General features: G+C 34.5%; 1 protein-coding gene across 2 annotated transcripts in view; it reads right to left on the bottom strand.

Moving 5' to 3' along the window:
• Positions 1 to 19,938, bottom strand: part of LOC116350620 — a 92,496-nt gene that overhangs the window by 29,203 nt on the left and 43,355 nt on the right. For both annotated transcript variants that reach the window (XM_031782467.1, XM_031782468.1), the window contains exon 2: positions 19,352 to 19,629. In XM_031782467.1, the coding sequence (XP_031638327.1) occupies positions 19,352 to 19,542 (191 nt within the window). In that variant the 5' untranslated portion in view covers positions 19,543 to 19,629. The remainder of the gene's footprint in view (positions 1 to 19,351; positions 19,630 to 19,938) is intronic.

Raw genomic sequence — 19,938 nt, 5'->3', positions numbered from 1 at the left:
ATAGCATATATTAATGGCATTGCATTTGTGCGAGCGCATGAAGACACCGCTTCTGCTTGGCAGCAGTCGCATTTGATTTGAGTGTGCAATACATTGTAAGAACATACATTGCGATATATGATCTCCACTCCACATATGAAATGACTGCTCCGTTTCATACGTCACAAATAACAAAGAACCATAAAGAAATCGATGAACGTCAATGATGTCGAAAAGCGGAACAATTACTGTCTAAGCACACACACACACACACATATACAGCAATGGACAGCGAAGATGCGATAGCTTGTGCGCATATGATACGCTTGCACATATATGCTGCGATTTTTTCACGCAGAAAAAAAGAAGCAACGAAACGAGTATATGATATTCCAACTCCACTTAGCGTAATTTATCGACATTTTCATCATAAACTCTAAATGACGTTTCAATTTGATGCGGTTGTCGTTTCATCGATTCATAATAGCACAGTCAGTTTCAATAAGCGCACATATCCACAATATGTAGTCGCGAAGAAAAATCTTGAACCGTTCAACGGGTACATGCCAGGGTACATGTTATGCTTTTAATATACTTGAAATGGACACGTAATCGCATTACGCTACCACTGCTCCAAATCAATGAATCCCATTCCAATTTACAAATCGATGTTATCGTCTGCACTTCATACCGTTTGATTTAAGATGCAATTCGCATGCATTTTCCCATTGCGATTCATTTCAAATGAATATATTCGATTGCTTTCAATGTTATTCTTTAATCGATAGATCGAATCAATCAATGGGAAATGATATTTTCTCTATATACTTCAAGCTAGGGAAAACTTCGAGCCAATTCAGTTGGAAAATTAATTAAATATGCAGAAAATTCAGTCGTCTTTTTTTTTTTGCTTCTTTCAAACTGCATGCCCGATTAAGTTTTGTTGGAAAGTTTGTCTTGGATCGAATCATTTTTCGCAGACATTCGGATATACGTCAAAAGGAACCCGTCATATGTTGATTTTATTGGACATGCAAATAGTTTGCAAAGTTTTTTTCTCTCTTTCTCAATTTCAATTGCAAAATGGCCAAGATATTGGAGCAAGTTTTATCATATTCAACGCATTATTTAAGTTTGAAATAGCGAGTATGTGTTCGTCATTGTGCCTTAAAATGATATCGTCATTGCTGACGCCACACATTCTGTGTGAAATGCAAAAAAAAATAATGATACAAAGCGAAATGCGCAGTGAAGATAAGAACAGAAGGTGTCCCGATATACCGCATTAATGGATTAAGAGTACAATATTCTATTCAGTTCAACAGCACTTCAATTCAATAGAAGTTTAACAATGCCTTTTGTTTTGGGTGGAATTCATATTCCATGCACACTCTTCTATTTAAGAGGGAAGCGGCATTTACAAGCACCGTATTCCAATATCATATAGAAAATTGAACGATGGCTGGGCTGGTTCAACGTTCATACTGGCTGATTCGTTAATATTAGACATTCTTCCGTTCAACATCTATTATGCGATTTCTACACACACGGAAAACTTATATTGATTTTCGAGACAAGTGATTTATAAATCACCTATAACACACACAAAAATACTTGAAATCATATGGAGAAAAACATGGTTCCGACACAGTTTTTTGGATTTTGAAAAAAAATAGTTTCACCAAAAATTCATGTAGTTTTCCCGTGTGTAAAACGATTATAACTTGCCTTATTTTGAATTTATGATATATCATAATTTATTACCGAATATTTTGCGCGGAATTCTTTATATATTAGTTTTCAAATATTAAATTCTATGGATTTTTGCTAGGATTTTTGTGATCGAAGGAAGAAAGCTGAATGACATTTTCCAAATGAAATGCATGTAAATACAAAAGGCCAAATGTAACAGTGGCGCGTCCTAAATTGGCTATTTATTTAAAATAAAAGAAATTGTAGGCAAATCGTGACAACCAATGGAGTCAGCTTCAAGTTCAACGTCCTCACAAATCACACCATTGTTTTGTTGTGATATTTGTGTTTCTTTTTTTTCCATAAATTTTATTTGAATATAATTTCTTTGGTTGATTCGTGCTCAAAACATCATGCTGCAATCCTGCCGATGAAATGTTTGGGTTGTCGCCTAATTTATGTATACAATTTGGTTAAAATAATGTTGTATCCTTCGAGTCGGCGTGATGAATTATTGTTTGCAACAAAATTGCATTCAAATAAAATGTCCGACCGCATTTTGCCGGTGTGTCTGGGGAATTTGAAAACAGATAAACTGCAATTAAAAGTCCAAGTAAAATAACTTAAAGCCATTGTGCCGAAACTGCATACATTTGTTAGATGCTGAACACTATTTTAAATGAAATTGCACCATCGTTATAGGCACTAATTTCCAGAAAGTAATTCAATTTCGGTGTTGGTTTTCATTGTTTTTTACATATTGCCACGTTTGTACCCATTCGTAATAATGGTGCGCTGTTGGTATGCACGAACATGAAGGAAATGCAAAATTACCCAAAATCTGTACATGACGAACAACGAGTGCATGTGGCTGCCACAATATATATATAGATGGTTCGCAAATATTCTATTCACAGTTTGGCATGGTTGAATTGTCGGGGTGATAACATCAAGGGGGTAGACACGAATTATAAAACTTTGAATCATGTGAATCACAGTGAATCAAATGAATCATTCAAATGTCAAATAAGCATCACTTTTGGTTTTACTAACATGATCGTTCAACAAATTCTAAATATTATTGTTGATTTTATTTGGAATTTACTAGAAAAACACGAAATAGATAAAAAAAAATGAGTTAATACATTTAAAAAAACGTCAAGAAATCATTTTTTCGAAGACAAATAATTTTAATTTATCAATAAATATTTCTTTCATGACACATAAGTGACATTTCAAATGTCATCTAAACAATGTGAATCTGTTGAATCACAGTGAATCAAATGAATCATGTCTACCCCCTAGGATAACATGGAACTGTTTTCACACAAACACACAAACTTTTTCCGTTACTCCCAGTGGAAAGAGCAAAAACATTTCCATTATGAATATTTGAAGCGATGAAATTGACGAAAATCATTTCGTATGATTTTTGACCACTTTGCATTGTATGTAAATGTGTTCGGTTATTTTTGCTTGTGCTGATGTAAAATTTAAAGTGAATAGTAGAATATGGCGCGGATGTATTAAGCAGTGAACACGGGAGGGCTGTAAATAATCACTACCGCAATAATGTGTATGTGAGTGTACATTTTATGTAGGAAAACTTTCGTAAATCAATGTATTTGTTGTTTGCACCAAAAACGGAAAAATAATGTAATTAAGTGCAATTTAATATCTATCAAAATCCGAAAGAGGGAGAATTAAAATTTGTTCCGTTGTCTATAAATGTGCTTTTATATTATGTATATAGTTGAATTCTGTCATTTATATACTACTTCATCGTTGTAACATTCATAAAACTCTCATTAAAAATACCAATGGAATTTCGTTGAAACATGATAAAACCATGAGCTTGAAGCAAAAATGAAAAAAACTTGTACATTTAAGGAGAATTTTAATCTAAATAAATCCCATATCTAAACATAAATCAGCATTTACCATGAGCTTGTGATATCGAACAAAATCCTAATTAATTTCGTTGTTCCAACAAAAGATCAGCACATTTTCCATACAAACACAATCGAGAAAAAGTAAAAAAATAGAGAAAGGGATGATTAAAAGTTTTTTTGACGCAAAAAAAAAGAGTCCAACACGTATTAAATGTGGAAGCGAGGCAATTGGCAATCATCAAGTTTTAATTACGGAACCAAGCAAAAGCTGAGCTGGCAAGAAATGCGCATTCGATGGAACACTCATTTAATAGCAAACAAATACAAACATTCTCGGATTAAATCAAAACTTTCATCGGGTGGAGACAGGATGATCCGTTGAAATTAAATGTTAGCGTGAATACATAAGTCAACGTCTTAATACGATGACTTTCGCTACAAATTTTTCGTTATTAATATATCTGTTGAATGAAACGATATTACATTTCAAGATTTATTATGGCCAAAACCATGTACGCTACACATAACATTCGGTGCAAAGATGTGCAGATAAGTGTATGTTGTGCGCGCACGTTTCTACCGTTGCAGATAGTTTGTTGTACCAAGAGAAAACTAGTTTTTTCAAGGTCACATTTGTAGATGCTGCAAATCTGAGCAACACATTATGCCAATGTCAAGGTTTGCACTAGAACAAATGTGCTCATAATTGCCATTAATTTTAATTAATTCCATTCTGATATAAAATTCATTATTTTTGCACATTTTCCAGTGACATTTTATTCGCGATAAATGATACAATGAGCACGGTCGTGCATCGCGTAGCTAAACGACATTTATGCTATGCTATGCAAAAAATGCGATAAAATAAAATTTATTGCGAACAAGCACTAAAACGGATCATAAAACACATTATGATCCTTACATTGACTTGCTTGTGTATCTCAAACGAATTACGCTTTGTTGCTCTTTCATTGCGTACATGATGCTTCAGCTGTTGGTACACTGAATTCAAAATTTATAAGTCAATGCGCTTTGATAATCCTGCCAAAAGTCGTCGAATGGATGTTGACAATCCAATGGAATCAAGAGAAGATTTGTGAAATGTAACATCATGCGGGGCCAAATGTGATGAAAACCACCCGAAATTGCCATTAAAACAGATATACTTTGACATCAAATGTCTTTGTATGTTTGTATGTTCGCGCAGAAAAATTGAAAAGAATGCTGTACACGCTTATTATTGGCGGGATAAAATTGCATTTCGACTGTACCTATTTGCGTTGACATTTTTTCTTTTCTTGTCTTCCTCATTTCTATCCCAATTCTATATCTCTTGATGGCTCTTCTGTATTTGTTTCTTCAATATAAAAAAATGTGTGCCATCTTTTGTTGCCGTAACTTGACAATCTTTGAGTTTAACCAAGTGAAATGCACATCGCAAAGCGAAACACATAAATGTGAGCGAATATGACGATGGACGTGATAAAATTTCTCCCTTTTATTATCTTCTTCACTTTTCTGCTTTCTATCGTCCTCAAGTTGATGTCGTTTTCTCTTCACTCTTTTGCCAATTCTTTTCTGTTGCCTCATTCTTCTTTCGTCAGTTTGTAAGAACAAAATGTAAAATTCATGTTAACAAGACAAAAGTATTTATTTTTTAAAAGAAACTCTGTACACTCAGCTGTTGTTGTTGTTGCTTGCTTACTTTCCGTTATTGGGCAGAAAGTAACTGTCGTCAGTTTGCCAGTGTTATACGTACGTGTTGTACATTTTCGCGCGATTCTTTTGTGCAATTCGATATATCTCTAAATTAATACACATACTGTTTGTTAGTTTGCTTCGAACATTTCGAAGTTACTATTCGATAACAAATGGCAATTCCTTTCTGATTCTCTGTTCTACTTGTAGTTTGACACCTTTTTTCCCTTAGTTTCTGTGTGCGAAATTTCACTCTTCACAGCAAAATCCACTTGCTTGTTTTGTACTGTTTTTCTGTCTCCGTTTCTTTTCTTCTTTGTGGAAAGATATGCTTGACGATGCATCAGAAGCAGAAAATTGAAAACAATGTTATGAATTTCACACGAGCATTTTATTGAAGCCGGTAAAATTGGTTTTCCACTCAGAAACATCGAAGTAGATACAGAGTCTGGCACAACGGTGTTAATTGTGTGTGTGTGCAAGTATGTGTGGCACATTCATAGCACATTTTTTTTATTGAAATCGCTTTCATTCGCCGTAAATTGGTAAACCAAAAATCGGGGAAAATGGTTGAATTTCCAATAAAATTCAGCATCTGCTCCCGCAGTGGATCCATTCTTAAGTATTCCTTGAGACATTTAATCCGGTCATAATTTAGAATGGCTTCCACCAATTGTGTTTGTATTGAATTTATGGCGCAGACTTCATTTAATCAGGTTAATTGGTTCATAAATGCCACTCCAATTTGTTCAAGTGACCGTAGCTACAAACCAAAATCAGCTTTACTTTTTGTTAACTTTGTTATGGAAAACAAGTCATTATCATCTAACTCTTTTCGCGGATATACAGTGGCTAAGATGGGCGATAAAATGCAAATTGGATCAACCAAAAAGCGTCAATCGTTTAAATCCCAAAACGTCAATGCTAAGAGTGGCTGGATTGTACGTGACTATGGCAGCCATCGATGTTTACCTACGACTTGTCTATATGGTCAAATCAATGAAGTGAAAGTGAATGGAAACACCGACAGTCAATTAATAAAACAAGTCAATTCCATACGAAAGCCATTATGCACACAATCAGCTCGAATAGGAGACGTGCATGGTTCGGGCTTTTAATCTGATAAAACAAACACGAAACCCATTCAATTGTTAATGTAAATAATTAATCGCACAGTTAGATAAAACGATAGTGTTTGTGAATTAAAGAAATACACCATGCGGGCGTAACTTTTGTTTTTCTCTTAATTGAATGGATGCTGAGAACTTTTGTTTGAGTGAAACGGTGAGAAGCTTTTAATTTGGGATTTTGATGAAAGAGGAAATGGATGTTGTACATACAAGCGTATAGTTTAAGCGTGTAACGAGCATTTTATTTGATTTTTTTTCTTGCTTGAATATGCGATTCTTCATTCCTCGTACAACGGTGTACTTTCCATTAATCAAATTGAATTTTGGCGAACATGTACAAAAAAAAGCTGGTTACCACGAAATGTTTACAACCCCCCCCCCCCCCCCCTTTTTTTTATGATTGTACAGAATCTGAACTCTGTTGTTTTTATTTCGCATGTAATTTTATCACAAGCATTTATCATTTTTAAAACACAATCCCTGGTACACTGATTGTAAATTATCGCGTCACAAGTATTCTAAAATGATGCAACTGTCTGTAATGTTCGTAATGCTCAAGAAATGACGTGAATAAAAACGTAGAATGAAATTCAAGTGAAATACATTTTCATCACCATTATGTCAGCGCTCTACGCATACACGTAAAGTACATAGCCGAGAGCGAGCTGCGAAATGAGATGCTGTAAAAAAATATGTGAAAGAATGTCAGCATCATCAGAACGAGATGAAGAACAGTAGCAGGATGAACGTATTGTGTGTTTTGTTTAATTAAGCATACTTAAAGTCATTGTTGTTATGTGTTTCTCAGCAATGTTGCACTAGAACAATGTTGATCTTATTGAAGACGACAAAATCTACGGCAAAATTTTCTAATTTTCTGAGTTTTCATTGCCGTATGTATCTGTCGAACCGTTTCAACTTTGTGTCTCCAGTTTAACAATGGCATCGAGAATCTTTGACATAATAAAATCCAGTTTTCTGTAAAGTTGTACTGTTTTTCGAATCTCATCTGGTAAATTCCATTGTTTTTCATCTTCCTGTATGTGCGCACACATGGAAAACCGATGCTAAATCAACATAATGAGCGGCTGCATGTGAATGAATTGAGAAAAAAACGAATACAAAACAATCGAATGGCTTGTGGAAAATACTTCAAGTGTCTGACGGATGATTTCTACTTTATTTTTGCACACATGCTACACTTGATATTTTCACATTTTGCCGAACTGTCGCAGCGCACATACATAAACCACACATAATAATAAGGACTGTGTATGCTAGAAAATTGTATAGACAAGGTTGAAGTGAACGCACATGCCGCTAATCGCACTAGAGCCGCCAAAGTCTCAATTGGATGTGATGCGTGCACTCATGTGCTAAGCTTTCAATTCACTCGCATTGTGACGCCAGTGTAACAATCAGTCATCTGCACGTCGGATTGTTGCGGGTTTTATCTATTGAGTGACGGTTTTAGACGACATTTTGCCCTATTTTAGTGTATTCTACCATGTGCACACCAAAGGACTTCACATTCAAATGTATGCATTCGGTTTCAATTTTCTTGGTATTGTCTGTAAAGCTAGTAGCTAGATTCTCATAGCACAGCGATAATGTTGATGGATGAGAGCTATAAAAATAAAATAAGCTAAAAACCGCACTCACCGAAAGCAAGCCCGAAACTACGGTTATCGTAACGTATTTCATACGAGATTCTTTAACGACAACAAAAAAAAAAAACAATAAATAAAATGGCCTATAAAAGTGCCGAATGTATGGTTGGCAAAGAATATGATGTCATCATTTTGTTGTGTTATAAAAGAGATACGAGTGAATTTTCTTGTCGGCCTTTTATTTAAAAAAAAAGCACCAACATCCGAAATCAAATTCATACATACAAACGAATGCCATGTCGATTGCACGTATAACATAAATTCATACTAGAGTCATTTTCCGCATTGTGTATCACAGACTATGTTGCACATCATCATGCGGTCTGTGCTTGATAGACATTTTTTTTCTTATTTAAGGGTTTTGTTATTTTATAAACAAGAACAAAAAAAAATGGGCCAAAACACTGCTTGAGAAATAGTGAAATATGCACATAAAACACGATGATAAAAATCGAAAAGATAAAATGCCTTCTTTGCAGTATCAACACTCGTGTGCTTCTCTCTGTGTGTGTGTAACAGGATGGTTGTTTGAACTATATGCTCGACGCAAAGATAAATTATGATTTGAACACCGATTATCTTTTTCGGCATAAAAGCCAGACAAAACAATGTTACGTTGAATCACTGCTTGGAGGTAGAACGACCACTCAATTTAAGCACTCATCGAAAGCACAACGAGGACCATTTCTCTTTGAACTGCCATTGCACAAATACATGACTCACATTTCCGGTTTACTTAAGCTGTTGATTTTTAAGGACGATGATTTATTGTTGAGCCAAACATTGTACAAGAAGTGAACAGTTTGGTTATCGTTCGGTGAAATAGTATGTTATTTTAAGTTGATTTTCAGTGTTTTCAAACGAAAATGCTTTATTTATTGCAAACAAAAGAAGCCGTCTGAGTATTCAACGCTGAGATTTAATTTTATTTCGTCCATTCGTTTTTCATCTTCTAGTATTTCCCGATTTTGTGAACAATTCACAAATCGTTAAATCTGTGACTTGCGCTACAAAAACTCAAAAGTTCATTAACTTAATAATGTTGTTTCTTCTCGAAGAGTAAATCTATTTATTCACTTTACTTTGAAATCATCCCAATCATTTCAAGTTCACTGTTGACGTAATGATTTCATATTTTCTGCAAATACTCAGAGTTGAAAAGAGTCATTAAACCATATCGTATTGATGAAATGATTTTTCAACTGTTTGTATATCTAGTCAAACACGCTTTATCTTTTGAACTGATTCAGAACCGACTCGCTTCAACCGAGACATGGGCAAAGATATTTTTAAATTCATTTTACGACCTCTGTCCGTTTGAGAGTGTTTTTCTGCGACTAATACGGATATCTTTCATTGAGAAAAGTAAAGAAGACGTCATTGGTCGGCAGATGTAAAAATAAGTAATGAAAATGAAGACATTTTTAATGCAATGATAATTATTATAATTTTCAAGTGCCAAAAAAGTTCTGCAGATTTACTTAAAACAGTCATTACTTAAGTTTGAAAAAGTGTGAGCATTTATCAGTGACTGGCTACTTTGTTAAGAATGCGCTATGATCAAAGGCAATGATTTTTCACAAAAGAATGAAATGTTTGCCAACATTCAGCGGAAATGGACCGAATTGTGACAGCGAATATCATCAAAAATCACAAATAGTCATGTTGCGAGACGCGAACTTGTGATAAATTCCCAAAATAATGAGAGATAGAAGGATAAAGAGAGAAATTGTTGATGTCGACGTCGATGTTGACATTTATAGTCACTCATTGTGAATGCCATGCACTGTGTGCTGGTGCTCTTCTTGTGAAAATCCATTCGCACATTGAAAATCTTATTTTAAAGAAGTTCATCGTTTCTGCATACAAAATACGTTCCACTTCATGTCACACTTGTTCCTTTAATCCATCCTTTCCATTTGTACGTCTCTTCATACTCTATTTAAGGTAAATTCGTGTAAAATTCAAACGCAGATCTACTCGTCTGTTGCGACCGATTTTAGTGCTTGTATGCATAATTTAGTGCAAAATTGAGTGGAACTATGAACTACTTTCATCCACTTAATTTTCAATTTCAAACATAACACTGACTACAGAGAATGCATACACATTTTGTATGTGCTGCTGAAACGATGAAATGCCATGTTGTATTCCGTATCGGTAGTAAGCGGAAATGTCATTTACGTTTGAGTAAATTTTATTTAAAAACTTTACGTGTATATTTTATGCATTCGCAACTAGATTTTCTCGGTGGATCACGTCGACCGATTCTCAGCTTGGTGCATATTCGTTCTGTACAATAATAAACAGTCATTTCCATAGTGCATCCAGCAGCGAAAGGAAAGCACCACCACTGCGACTGATGCGAAATAAATAAATATTTGCGTAAATGTGGGCAGGCGGTAATAAATTTTGTTGAAGAAAATAGGCTTCATTTATTTGGATTGTGCAGTTTAGCTTTAGATTATTTATCATACACTTTTATCATCTCTGAAAATTATTTGAAATGTTCTGTTAATGTGAAAATATACGAGCGAAAAACAGGTGAGTGATGGATTCAGTCTGTTTCGTAAGAACTCAGTTGGAAATGTTTGCGCTCACTGCATATACCCACGAATAATGAACATGAGAAAACCATTCGAAATAAATGTGTAAACAAAAGTATGAAAATGATTGCAAACGATAAGATGGAAGAAAATGGAATTTCACAAAAGTTGAACAACAACCACGTCTTGAACATAATTTTTCATTGAGTTACTGATTGTTTATTAATATAAATTGAAAAACTTTGTGCACGACGGTGACAGTGCTTACAAAAGGATGACATTTCTATCTGTATTCACATCACGGTAATCAATGTTTTCGATTTCATAATAATGAACATTTTTTTTCATCCATGAAATAAATAAATGAGTAAATTTCACTGTTTATATAATTTAATAAATTTAATGGGAATCGAATCAAGGAGAAAAATTTCTACACATTTTCAACAAATATTGAAGCATCATGACATCACGTGTATTTGATAACATACTTGTTGACGCTAAATGGATACAAAGCTTAAACATCATGATATGCATTAATAGCTTGCTTTAATCATTTATATAACAAAAAATGTCGCTTTTTTTTTGAATAAATATATTTAATTTCGATTGAAAAACATGTGTCATGACATTTGACTTTCATTACAGCATTCGGTTTAATTCAACCATACATGAATGTCATTGACTTTTTTCCTCATAAATTCGAAAAATAAATGCATGTATTTTCTAATTTCAATTTTGAAATTTGCAATTGGAGTTGGTTTAGTTGCATTCATCCCTTTCAAATAAATTCAAATGCAATCCAGAAAATCGACAACAGTGCAGAAAAAGCGTTGCACAATTTATTTTATCCCGGTCAAATTTAACAGAAAGCAAACGATACAACCTCGAAACGATGTGAAACGGGTGAATGCTATCGAAAGCTATAAACTGATGATGAAAAACAAACTAACCGCTGGTCGGTAAAGTATCGTATTCTGTGTTTAATGACCGCAAAGTAAATCCTTTTAGAAAAAGTAATACGTTTGAAAGCGAGGCCAAATAAAAAGCGAATGATTTTACAGGTCAAAAGAAATGTCGATTAAACGAGAGTAGCTGCGGGGGTGGGAAAAATGCAAACGACGGAAGAAGAGAACAAAATGCTTAACCTTGAAAAATGCCAAGAGAGAAAAAAAAAATCGGTTCCCTTCAAAACCATACCCGGAGCAGATCAATAGAGTCAGCTCTTTAATAATTGTGCTTCAAAATAACGCCGAGTGTGATTCTCAACCATGTTTTATCAGTGAATAATCCACCGTTTTATAGTGACGGATGCGAGTTTGCTTGTTGTTGGTTGTGGTGAAGGATCTTGGTATTTTTGTTGTGACGTGTGCGAGCATAAAATTTATGGCAAACCATTCGTTTTCCGGAATTTGCTGGTTTCTTTATTTTTTTTTGTTTGAATCGCGATGGTCGCTTTGTCTACAACTTCCTTGGGGATGAACGAAACGGAAAAACGATTTGAAAAACCTCAAGTATATGGTGAGCACATTTTAAGAGCAAAAAGTGGCAGTTCGTTGGTTGGCAATTGATAGAGGTAAGATGCCAAGGTATGAAGCATATGTTTGTGATAAGTTTGTATATTGTAAGCAAAGACTGAGCTGTAATTTGTTATGCGTGATATCGATTTATATGCTGAATGGGAGTAAATAGCAAACATTTACATACGAATCCTATTCCGAAAACTTTTCGACGCATAGATTCAATGGACCGAATAAGACAAAAGCATTCACTCTGATAATAATGCGAATTCTGTATATTCAACCAGAAGCAAGAATTTCTGGGGCTTTACACATCATTGAATACAATCAATGTTACATCCTTGTGTCTGTTTGACATATCAGCAACGTATCACAAGTAACGGTAATTCCATGTTGATTGTAAGAACTCAAAAATTTATTGTAATTTATTGGAAAAACCACATTGTATCAAAGCAAAACGAAACCAAATCTACAACATGCATCTTCCTGCCATCGAACAAGAACATTTTTTAAATATTCATTGCTGAATTTCATTACAATCAGTATTCAATGCCAGCCATTTATATTCCCTAGAAGAACATGAACTTATTTGTAAATGAATTTAGAAACACCCTTGTGTGCGCAAATTAACAAGAATTTACGTCATCAAACAATTCTGATGTAATTTTTCATTTTCATCAACCAAGTTTTTTTTTGTTGTTTTCATGTTTGCAACACGTTCTATGGCTTGAGAATAGTCTCGAACAGCATACGAACTTTTCAACGTAAAAATATGCGATTCCAACTTCAATAACAATCGTACATGTAAGTAATCAACTTGACTTTTGCACAGTTCTTCTGTCTTTATTGGATTGTTTTTCCATATTTTTTTCTCCCCGTGTTCGAATCCAGCCTGAGGTGTACGTCGGAATGGTGAACTTCAGCAAAAGTGGCAGTAGCATTTTTACCTTCAAGTTACTCATGAACTTAAAAATACGAATGATTGAACATCGCACATTTGACGAATCGATAATGCGATTGAAACCAAACGATCAATTGAATTACTGTTGCCTCGTCAATCAATTCACATCTTTGGTCCCATTTGTGCAATGGTTTGTAATGGATTTATACCCTTTACGTTTTTTGTGATTTTTTTTTTTATCATATATGGTTTTGATTTCGTTTGTTTTGACTTTTGAATTGTACGCAAAAAAATTGGTGTGTCAAAATTGTGATACATCATATTATATCGTACAATCTATCTGCGTCATTCCATAAATAAAAACAAAGTATATAACATATGCTTAAAAAAACGATGGATTTTCTGAGTAAAAGAAAAGAACCTTCACCGATAAAAAGGGATGTATTATATTCGGTGGGATTGAACACAACAAAAAAACCAACGTCGCAAACACGACGGAATCGAGTTGACTTAAATTTTCAATATTCATATTTGTGTTGTAAAAAGCGGGCATAAATTGAGCAGCAGTTGACCTGTTTTCTTTTCATTGCAATCTGGAGGAAAATTGTCTATTTTTGTTCCTCTTGACATAATTGGACTTTATTTTTTGCGCTTTTTAATTTCAGTTGCGCTTACTTTGAGAGCGCGATATAAGTGTAAATGAAAAAAAGGCTATTTTGTGCTTGAACATAATCTTTTTCATGTTTGAGGAAAAGGCACTTGTGTCGCTTGAGACATGAAAAGAAAATCGGTCACTCCATCACCGGGGAAGAAAAAAACACAACCGTAGATATGTGCATACGAGAGAAAAAGAACTTTAAACCATTTAGGCTTAAGTGTTTGCTTTGTTGAAGACCATACGAAACAGAAAATATGTGGAAAGTTCAACGGGAAAAGGAGAAGAGAGAAAAAGCAAGTAACATTAGCGTCATTTGTATTCAGTCGTGGGGGAAAATTCGCGCAAATAAAACGGCTGTGAGAGAGTCATAATGTGGACAAAGAGATAACAGAAGCAAATTTTCTGTGATATGAATAAAAAAAGAAACTGTACGTAATTTACAGCTAACAACAATTGACGGAGAAAAAAATGGAAGAAAAATACTCAATTGTAAAACCAACTGGCACTTTTTCGGTTAAAATGACATTTTTTCGTTCCCGACGAGAACTTCTCGCCAGTGTCTGTACACATAGATACTCTTTGTTGATGTTTCATCGCCTCTCGGATGTTTTTTGTCCTGGTTTCAACAAGCAATACATACACTGTTATACAATTGTATGAATACTTTTGTTCTTTCTAAATTTTCAATGTTAAAACCTTTTTTTTCGTCCACCAAATAGAAGAATACAACTCTTTTTCTCGCTTTTATTCAAACAAAACGAAACAAAAAATCTCCTTTCAGAAGCACATTCTAAAATGAGTGAAAAAAGATTGAAAATAATTCCGTTAAAATATGTTGGTGTCCGTAGCATCTCCGCAGAGTAAATTGCAAAATACCGCTGAGAATATCGTTGCTTGACAGTGAGATTTTATTTCGTTTATTCAATTAAATTCGCACTAGACTGTGGTACCAAGATAATCCTATTAGAATAAGAGAGTGAGAGATTGAAAGTAATCCGATTGGAAATTTGAGAATTTCAATCAATTCAATGTGCACGCCGGATAATTCTAACCATATTCGGCTTAAAACAGAATTTTAACTACAATGCAATGGCCACGTTAAAAGCAGATATCTTTTCTTCTTTAATTACTTTTGGTAAACAAATGGCACAAAAAATATTTTATATACCACCTTTCCATTTCCTATAGTGGTTCACGTCGATCTTGAAAAAAAAAATAATAAAAATTGTAACTACAAAATGTGTTTTAGCCGAGAATAACGTTGTCCATAAATTTTTGGGATTTATTTCAAGAACGCATTAACCTAAAGTTCAATTTTCGAAAAAAAGTGTTTCCAAATATATATTTTTCATCATGATGAAAGGCAGTTTTCCCCTTTAACCTCATGCCAAGCGAATTTATGATGGTTGATAGTGAACGAGTGCGTGTGTAAACGTTTCAATACACTTCAATGACTTTTTGGTTTGCCTATCAACGCTCACTCCCCCCAATTCGTCATCATTGTTCGCCGATATAGAATTTAACAAAAAAAAAACGGCGCGTACTTTTTTTTGTTGAACATTAAAAATGTGAAATAAACCGTTCGTCTTTCCAGTCACGAAACGAAATAATCCAATGAGAAATAAAAGTTTTGCCATGGATTGTGGTTTGTGGTTTCGATTTGTTCATTCGCTCTCTCTCTCTCTCGCTCAATTCATTTGAAATTCGCTTTTGTTCTTATCGATTGTGCAACTGAGAGTCTGTCACAGTTGATTGTACGTTTGACGCACACGACTATAAAGCTTTATCGATCTGTTCAGCTGTGAGTTACAACTTATCCGCTTGACGATATTATGGAAAGGATAAGGAAAATTGCACATATCTTTCTAACGAACCGAAAACAATGTCACGATAGTATATTTGATTTCATTCCCCGAGGAAATGGATGATTTTTGTATCTACTTCCTTTTTTTCTGGTCAATTTTTCGGTTTAAAAGTCGTTCGGCTTTCACCAGTGCAATATATTCTTACATCTTTTAACATGGTTTTCGCCGTTCGCTAGTATCATCCAAGCGACACCACTTTGAATGATGGACAACGCATTCTTTGGCCAAACAATTCAATGTACAAGAAAGGAATAGTCGATTTTCCAATCGATGAGCATTCCCCAACCAAATGGAGTGTTCTCAAATTCTTTGTGCAGTGCTACGAAAACGTCGATGAAGGAGATTCTCTGAAAGAAAATATTTACCACCATTGTTGTGACTTTTATTTAGTTAGTTTTGATAAACACATCCGTTAGTGTCCCGTGAGTTATCTTTTCGCATTCACGATGCGTAACGAAATGACTTCGTGTGTCGTATGTACAAAAACCGAATGTCGTCTTCAATAAATGAAAAGGAGAGCAGAAGGATTCGAAGAAATGGATATATCATCTCATAAAAATACACTAAATTTTCAAAATCATTCGGCTAAAAGTGCTGTAATCGAGTTGAAAATATGAAGTGACCCAAAATGAAATGACACATAGAATAGTGTCCACTGTTTATCTTCATATCATGTTTCGGCAATATATTTGTCGATTTTGGTGTCTGAAAAACCATCAAATGTTGTGCACGCTTTATTTAACTTCATTGCTTTGTAACGATATTTGATGAAAATGTATTTTTGTCAAGGCATCGTTTGTCTCGCTCGAACAGTGAAAATTGATACGAAAGTCACAAAGCATTACAGTTTGAAGGAAATAAAAGTTGATGTACATACAAATCGAGGAGAATGCAGAATGTTACTGAATACATTTGAACATATCTTAATTTTGGAAATGTTGTCGAGAGACAAGATATGCGCCGAGAGTGTAACAAAATCAAAAATCCTTTCAAATTTAACGCTGTTGAATTTTTCCACAAAATAATGGATAAAATAATGAGAGTCATCTGTTTTGGTGGAAAATTTATCATGAGAAAATTTAAGATTTAAACTCATTTATGAAAGAGACAATTCTCGCACGAAATTCCATCAAAAATGAGTTTGGAATTTTGATACTTTTGCTGTATGCATACACTTGCCGCTAGACTATTTTACCAACAATGGTCGTGCCGAAGTGGAGTAATGCATGGTGAAAGAATTGCTTGAAATTCGAAATGATTTCATTGAAAATGTTGGAGCGTAATTACATGTTGAAGTTCATGTGGCGAGAAATGGAATTGCTCGCATTAATTGGAATGGGAAAAGGGCAAAAACAGCAGCAGCAACAACAACAATGACTGACAGAATATGCTTGACATTTTATAATTTTCATGAGAAACGAACAAATATTTTACATTCTTTCAAATTAAATTGCTCGCATAAAAGACACTTGATTACTTTGTCGTATGTATTTCATTGTTGAGCCAATTGTGCGCTAACTTTGAGCTAGTTCAAAAGTAAAAATGGAATTGATTGAAACGCACTGCCTGCATGATTTCATTACATCTGGGAAGCACTTGCTGCATATGTTTCATTGCATTTAACTTTTAACAAAACCATATTGTACACTTTTTTTTCTTTCGCCTGCAGTTACACCGTCATTCCAAGCGATATCAACCTCAAGCTGATGCAAACATTTTTTTTTCTGTGAGCAAGTAATTTTTGCTCTGGATTTTGCAATTGCATCAATTGCAAGGGGATTGCAATGCGAAGAAAAAAGTTGAAATGCTGTCAAAGCGTAATAAAGTGTTAGCTAGAAAAACGTCGTTGAAAATGACTTATGTCAATAAAATAGCGAATCAAATTGAGCAAACTTGTAGCAATAAATAAAGTTCTGAACGTTGGCAGTGCTTTACAAAGTCTTCACAATAAACAAGGAAAGGCAACGTTTTCTCTCCATAACAATACAGCTCTGGCTCGGGCACTACTTTAAAATGTGCATGAATAATTCGGAAATAAATGTTCTCTGAACTTTTGAGACAGGGTATAGATGGTGTGCGTGTGTGTATGTTATTATTTGTTATTTTTCCGTATCATGTGACGCCATGTACACAAGTTTATACCGTTAAAAAGCAGTCAGGCAGAAGGAACATAGCAAAGAACTGTTCAAATACAGTAGAATGTTGCACAACATCAACGATTAACCTTTGGCATTGATAACAAGCCATTTGCTATTAGTACAGATTGGTGGTACAGACGAAGCTAATTTGTGATGTCTTGTATCGCGTGTATACGGTATACGTCACGAAATTCATGAACTGAAATCGAATTCCCAGCAGACTGATTTCGCAAAAGGTAAATAGAAAATTCGAAGCGGTGTTTTCATTGTGTTGCGCATCGCGATTGAGAACAGCACCAATATCGGCTGCGGATTGAATTCTATTTGCTTTCCAAATTCAAAGGTCACACATGTACGATAGGTATATGCAAGTTGGATAGGAAAGCAACATATGCCATGAATTAGTTTCGATGGGCTCTGCTGCATAGAGTTTTTATACAACACAAACGTAGAACAGAATGTTGCCGTCGGTGGTTTTGATTTTGCTAATATTTTTCATTTCGGGTTAGCAAAAACAAACAAACAAACAAAAAACTATTAAACGTGAACGAAAATATACAGTATGTATTGTAAGACATACTTATGCAAATCGAACTATATTCGTAGAATGTAACAATATTCGATTTACGAAAAATCGCTCCAGGAATAACAGATAGAATAAAATTCGTATTCAACGGAACGGGAATGATTCTGCGGCTGTACTGCATAAATCATAAATCTGAATTCCCCAGTCGAGTTTCAGTGGTGACTGCAGTATTCTTGAAATGTTTTACATTGAACTTGGTTACATTTCAACCAAATGGAATCGTCAACACTTTGGCAGCACGGAATTTATGGTGCTATGCGTTTGATATAAACATATTGCCATCGAACAAAAAAGGGCTTTTCCCTCCCACAATAACATTTCCACATCGCAATTCTGTCTCGAATTTCTGGCTGTCAACAGAGTCGAATGCAAAAATTTCATATTTCATGCTTGACTGCATCAGAATGCAAACAATGAAAGGAAAGCCACAAAGAATTCCTAAGAATTCCTTCTCCCAATATTGTCAAAAAATTTTTATTCTCTTGGTTTATTTTTTTATAGTTTTCGCCAAAATATCAACCATATTTAAATGTCGATGTCTTGAAAAGGAACGAATATTACAAAAACTCAATTTATTGAATTGCAAATTGGCTGTAAAAGGATTGACGAAATGATTGGTTCGACAGGATATTAAGAGAGAGAGAAAAAATATATGACATTCAAAGAAAATTCATCGTTGCTTTCGAGCTTTCGACACAGTCATATTGAATCACTTCACTTCTATGCATTTGTACACAATTTAATAACCATTTTACGGAAATCACATTCAATGTCAATATTTTCTTGATTAGCCTCGAATTGAATTGAAAAATGTGTGCAAATGAAAAAAACAATTTCATTAAACTTCCTACGAATGAAAATTCTTTTTGAAGCGAGCATTGAATCTATATCGCTCGATTTATTTATATATAGAGTATAGAGGTTTATGTTTCAGCTCGGTTTATGAATGAATTTATTGGCATCGTACGTTCAAGGCGTAAAAGCGTATACAGCGAGTGTGAATATACCGAAAATTTCCGAATAACATGAAATAGCATATCTAGCAAAACTTGAAATAAAAAAAAATGCGAAAAACTTACTTGCAGTAGTAGAGACGACCTTCTTTTGTCGCGTGTACCGTCCAACCGTCTTTTAGCGTATCTTGAATTAAATCCAAATATCGAGTCACCTCATTCTCGGCGAGAATTGTTGGCGGCGGCGGCATTTTCGACGCATCGTTCACATGATATATGTGATCGACGCCCATATGTTGACCTGATTGCAGCAACATGACTAATTTATGCCTTTCGCCACCTTTTTACACATGTAGTATGCGACACAAACTTCACTTCGTTCAATCGACATTCGAAGCGTCCATCTGAAATTGACACAAAACAAACAAGACAAATTAACGCTTGCATTGACAAATAAAATGGTTGACAATTTATTCGAAAATTCAGCCAGCTAAAACGTGACACAATTAACAAAATACGACATAACCATATTCGACAATCTGCATCAAGTAGAATAGTAAAGCAAATAATTTTGAATTGCAGTGATATCGAGCCTACATCAACGTGGTGAGAATTTGTTAATAATTAAATGACACACAATTTGATTGATTATAGCTTTGGTAAATATCATTCTACATCACGTTCGACCCCAATGAAAATTGCTCTCAATCACG

The sequence above is a fragment of the Contarinia nasturtii genome, unplaced genomic scaffold (assembly GCF_009176525.2).
Source record: "Contarinia nasturtii isolate CC-2019 unplaced genomic scaffold, AAFC_CNas_1.1 Cnas_scaffold_4311, whole genome shotgun sequence".
NCBI classification, from domain to species: domain Eukaryota; kingdom Metazoa; phylum Arthropoda; class Insecta; order Diptera; family Cecidomyiidae; genus Contarinia; species Contarinia nasturtii.
The sequence above is the reverse complement of the archived record's forward strand: the minus strand, read 5'-3'. Positions and strand labels throughout refer to the sequence as shown.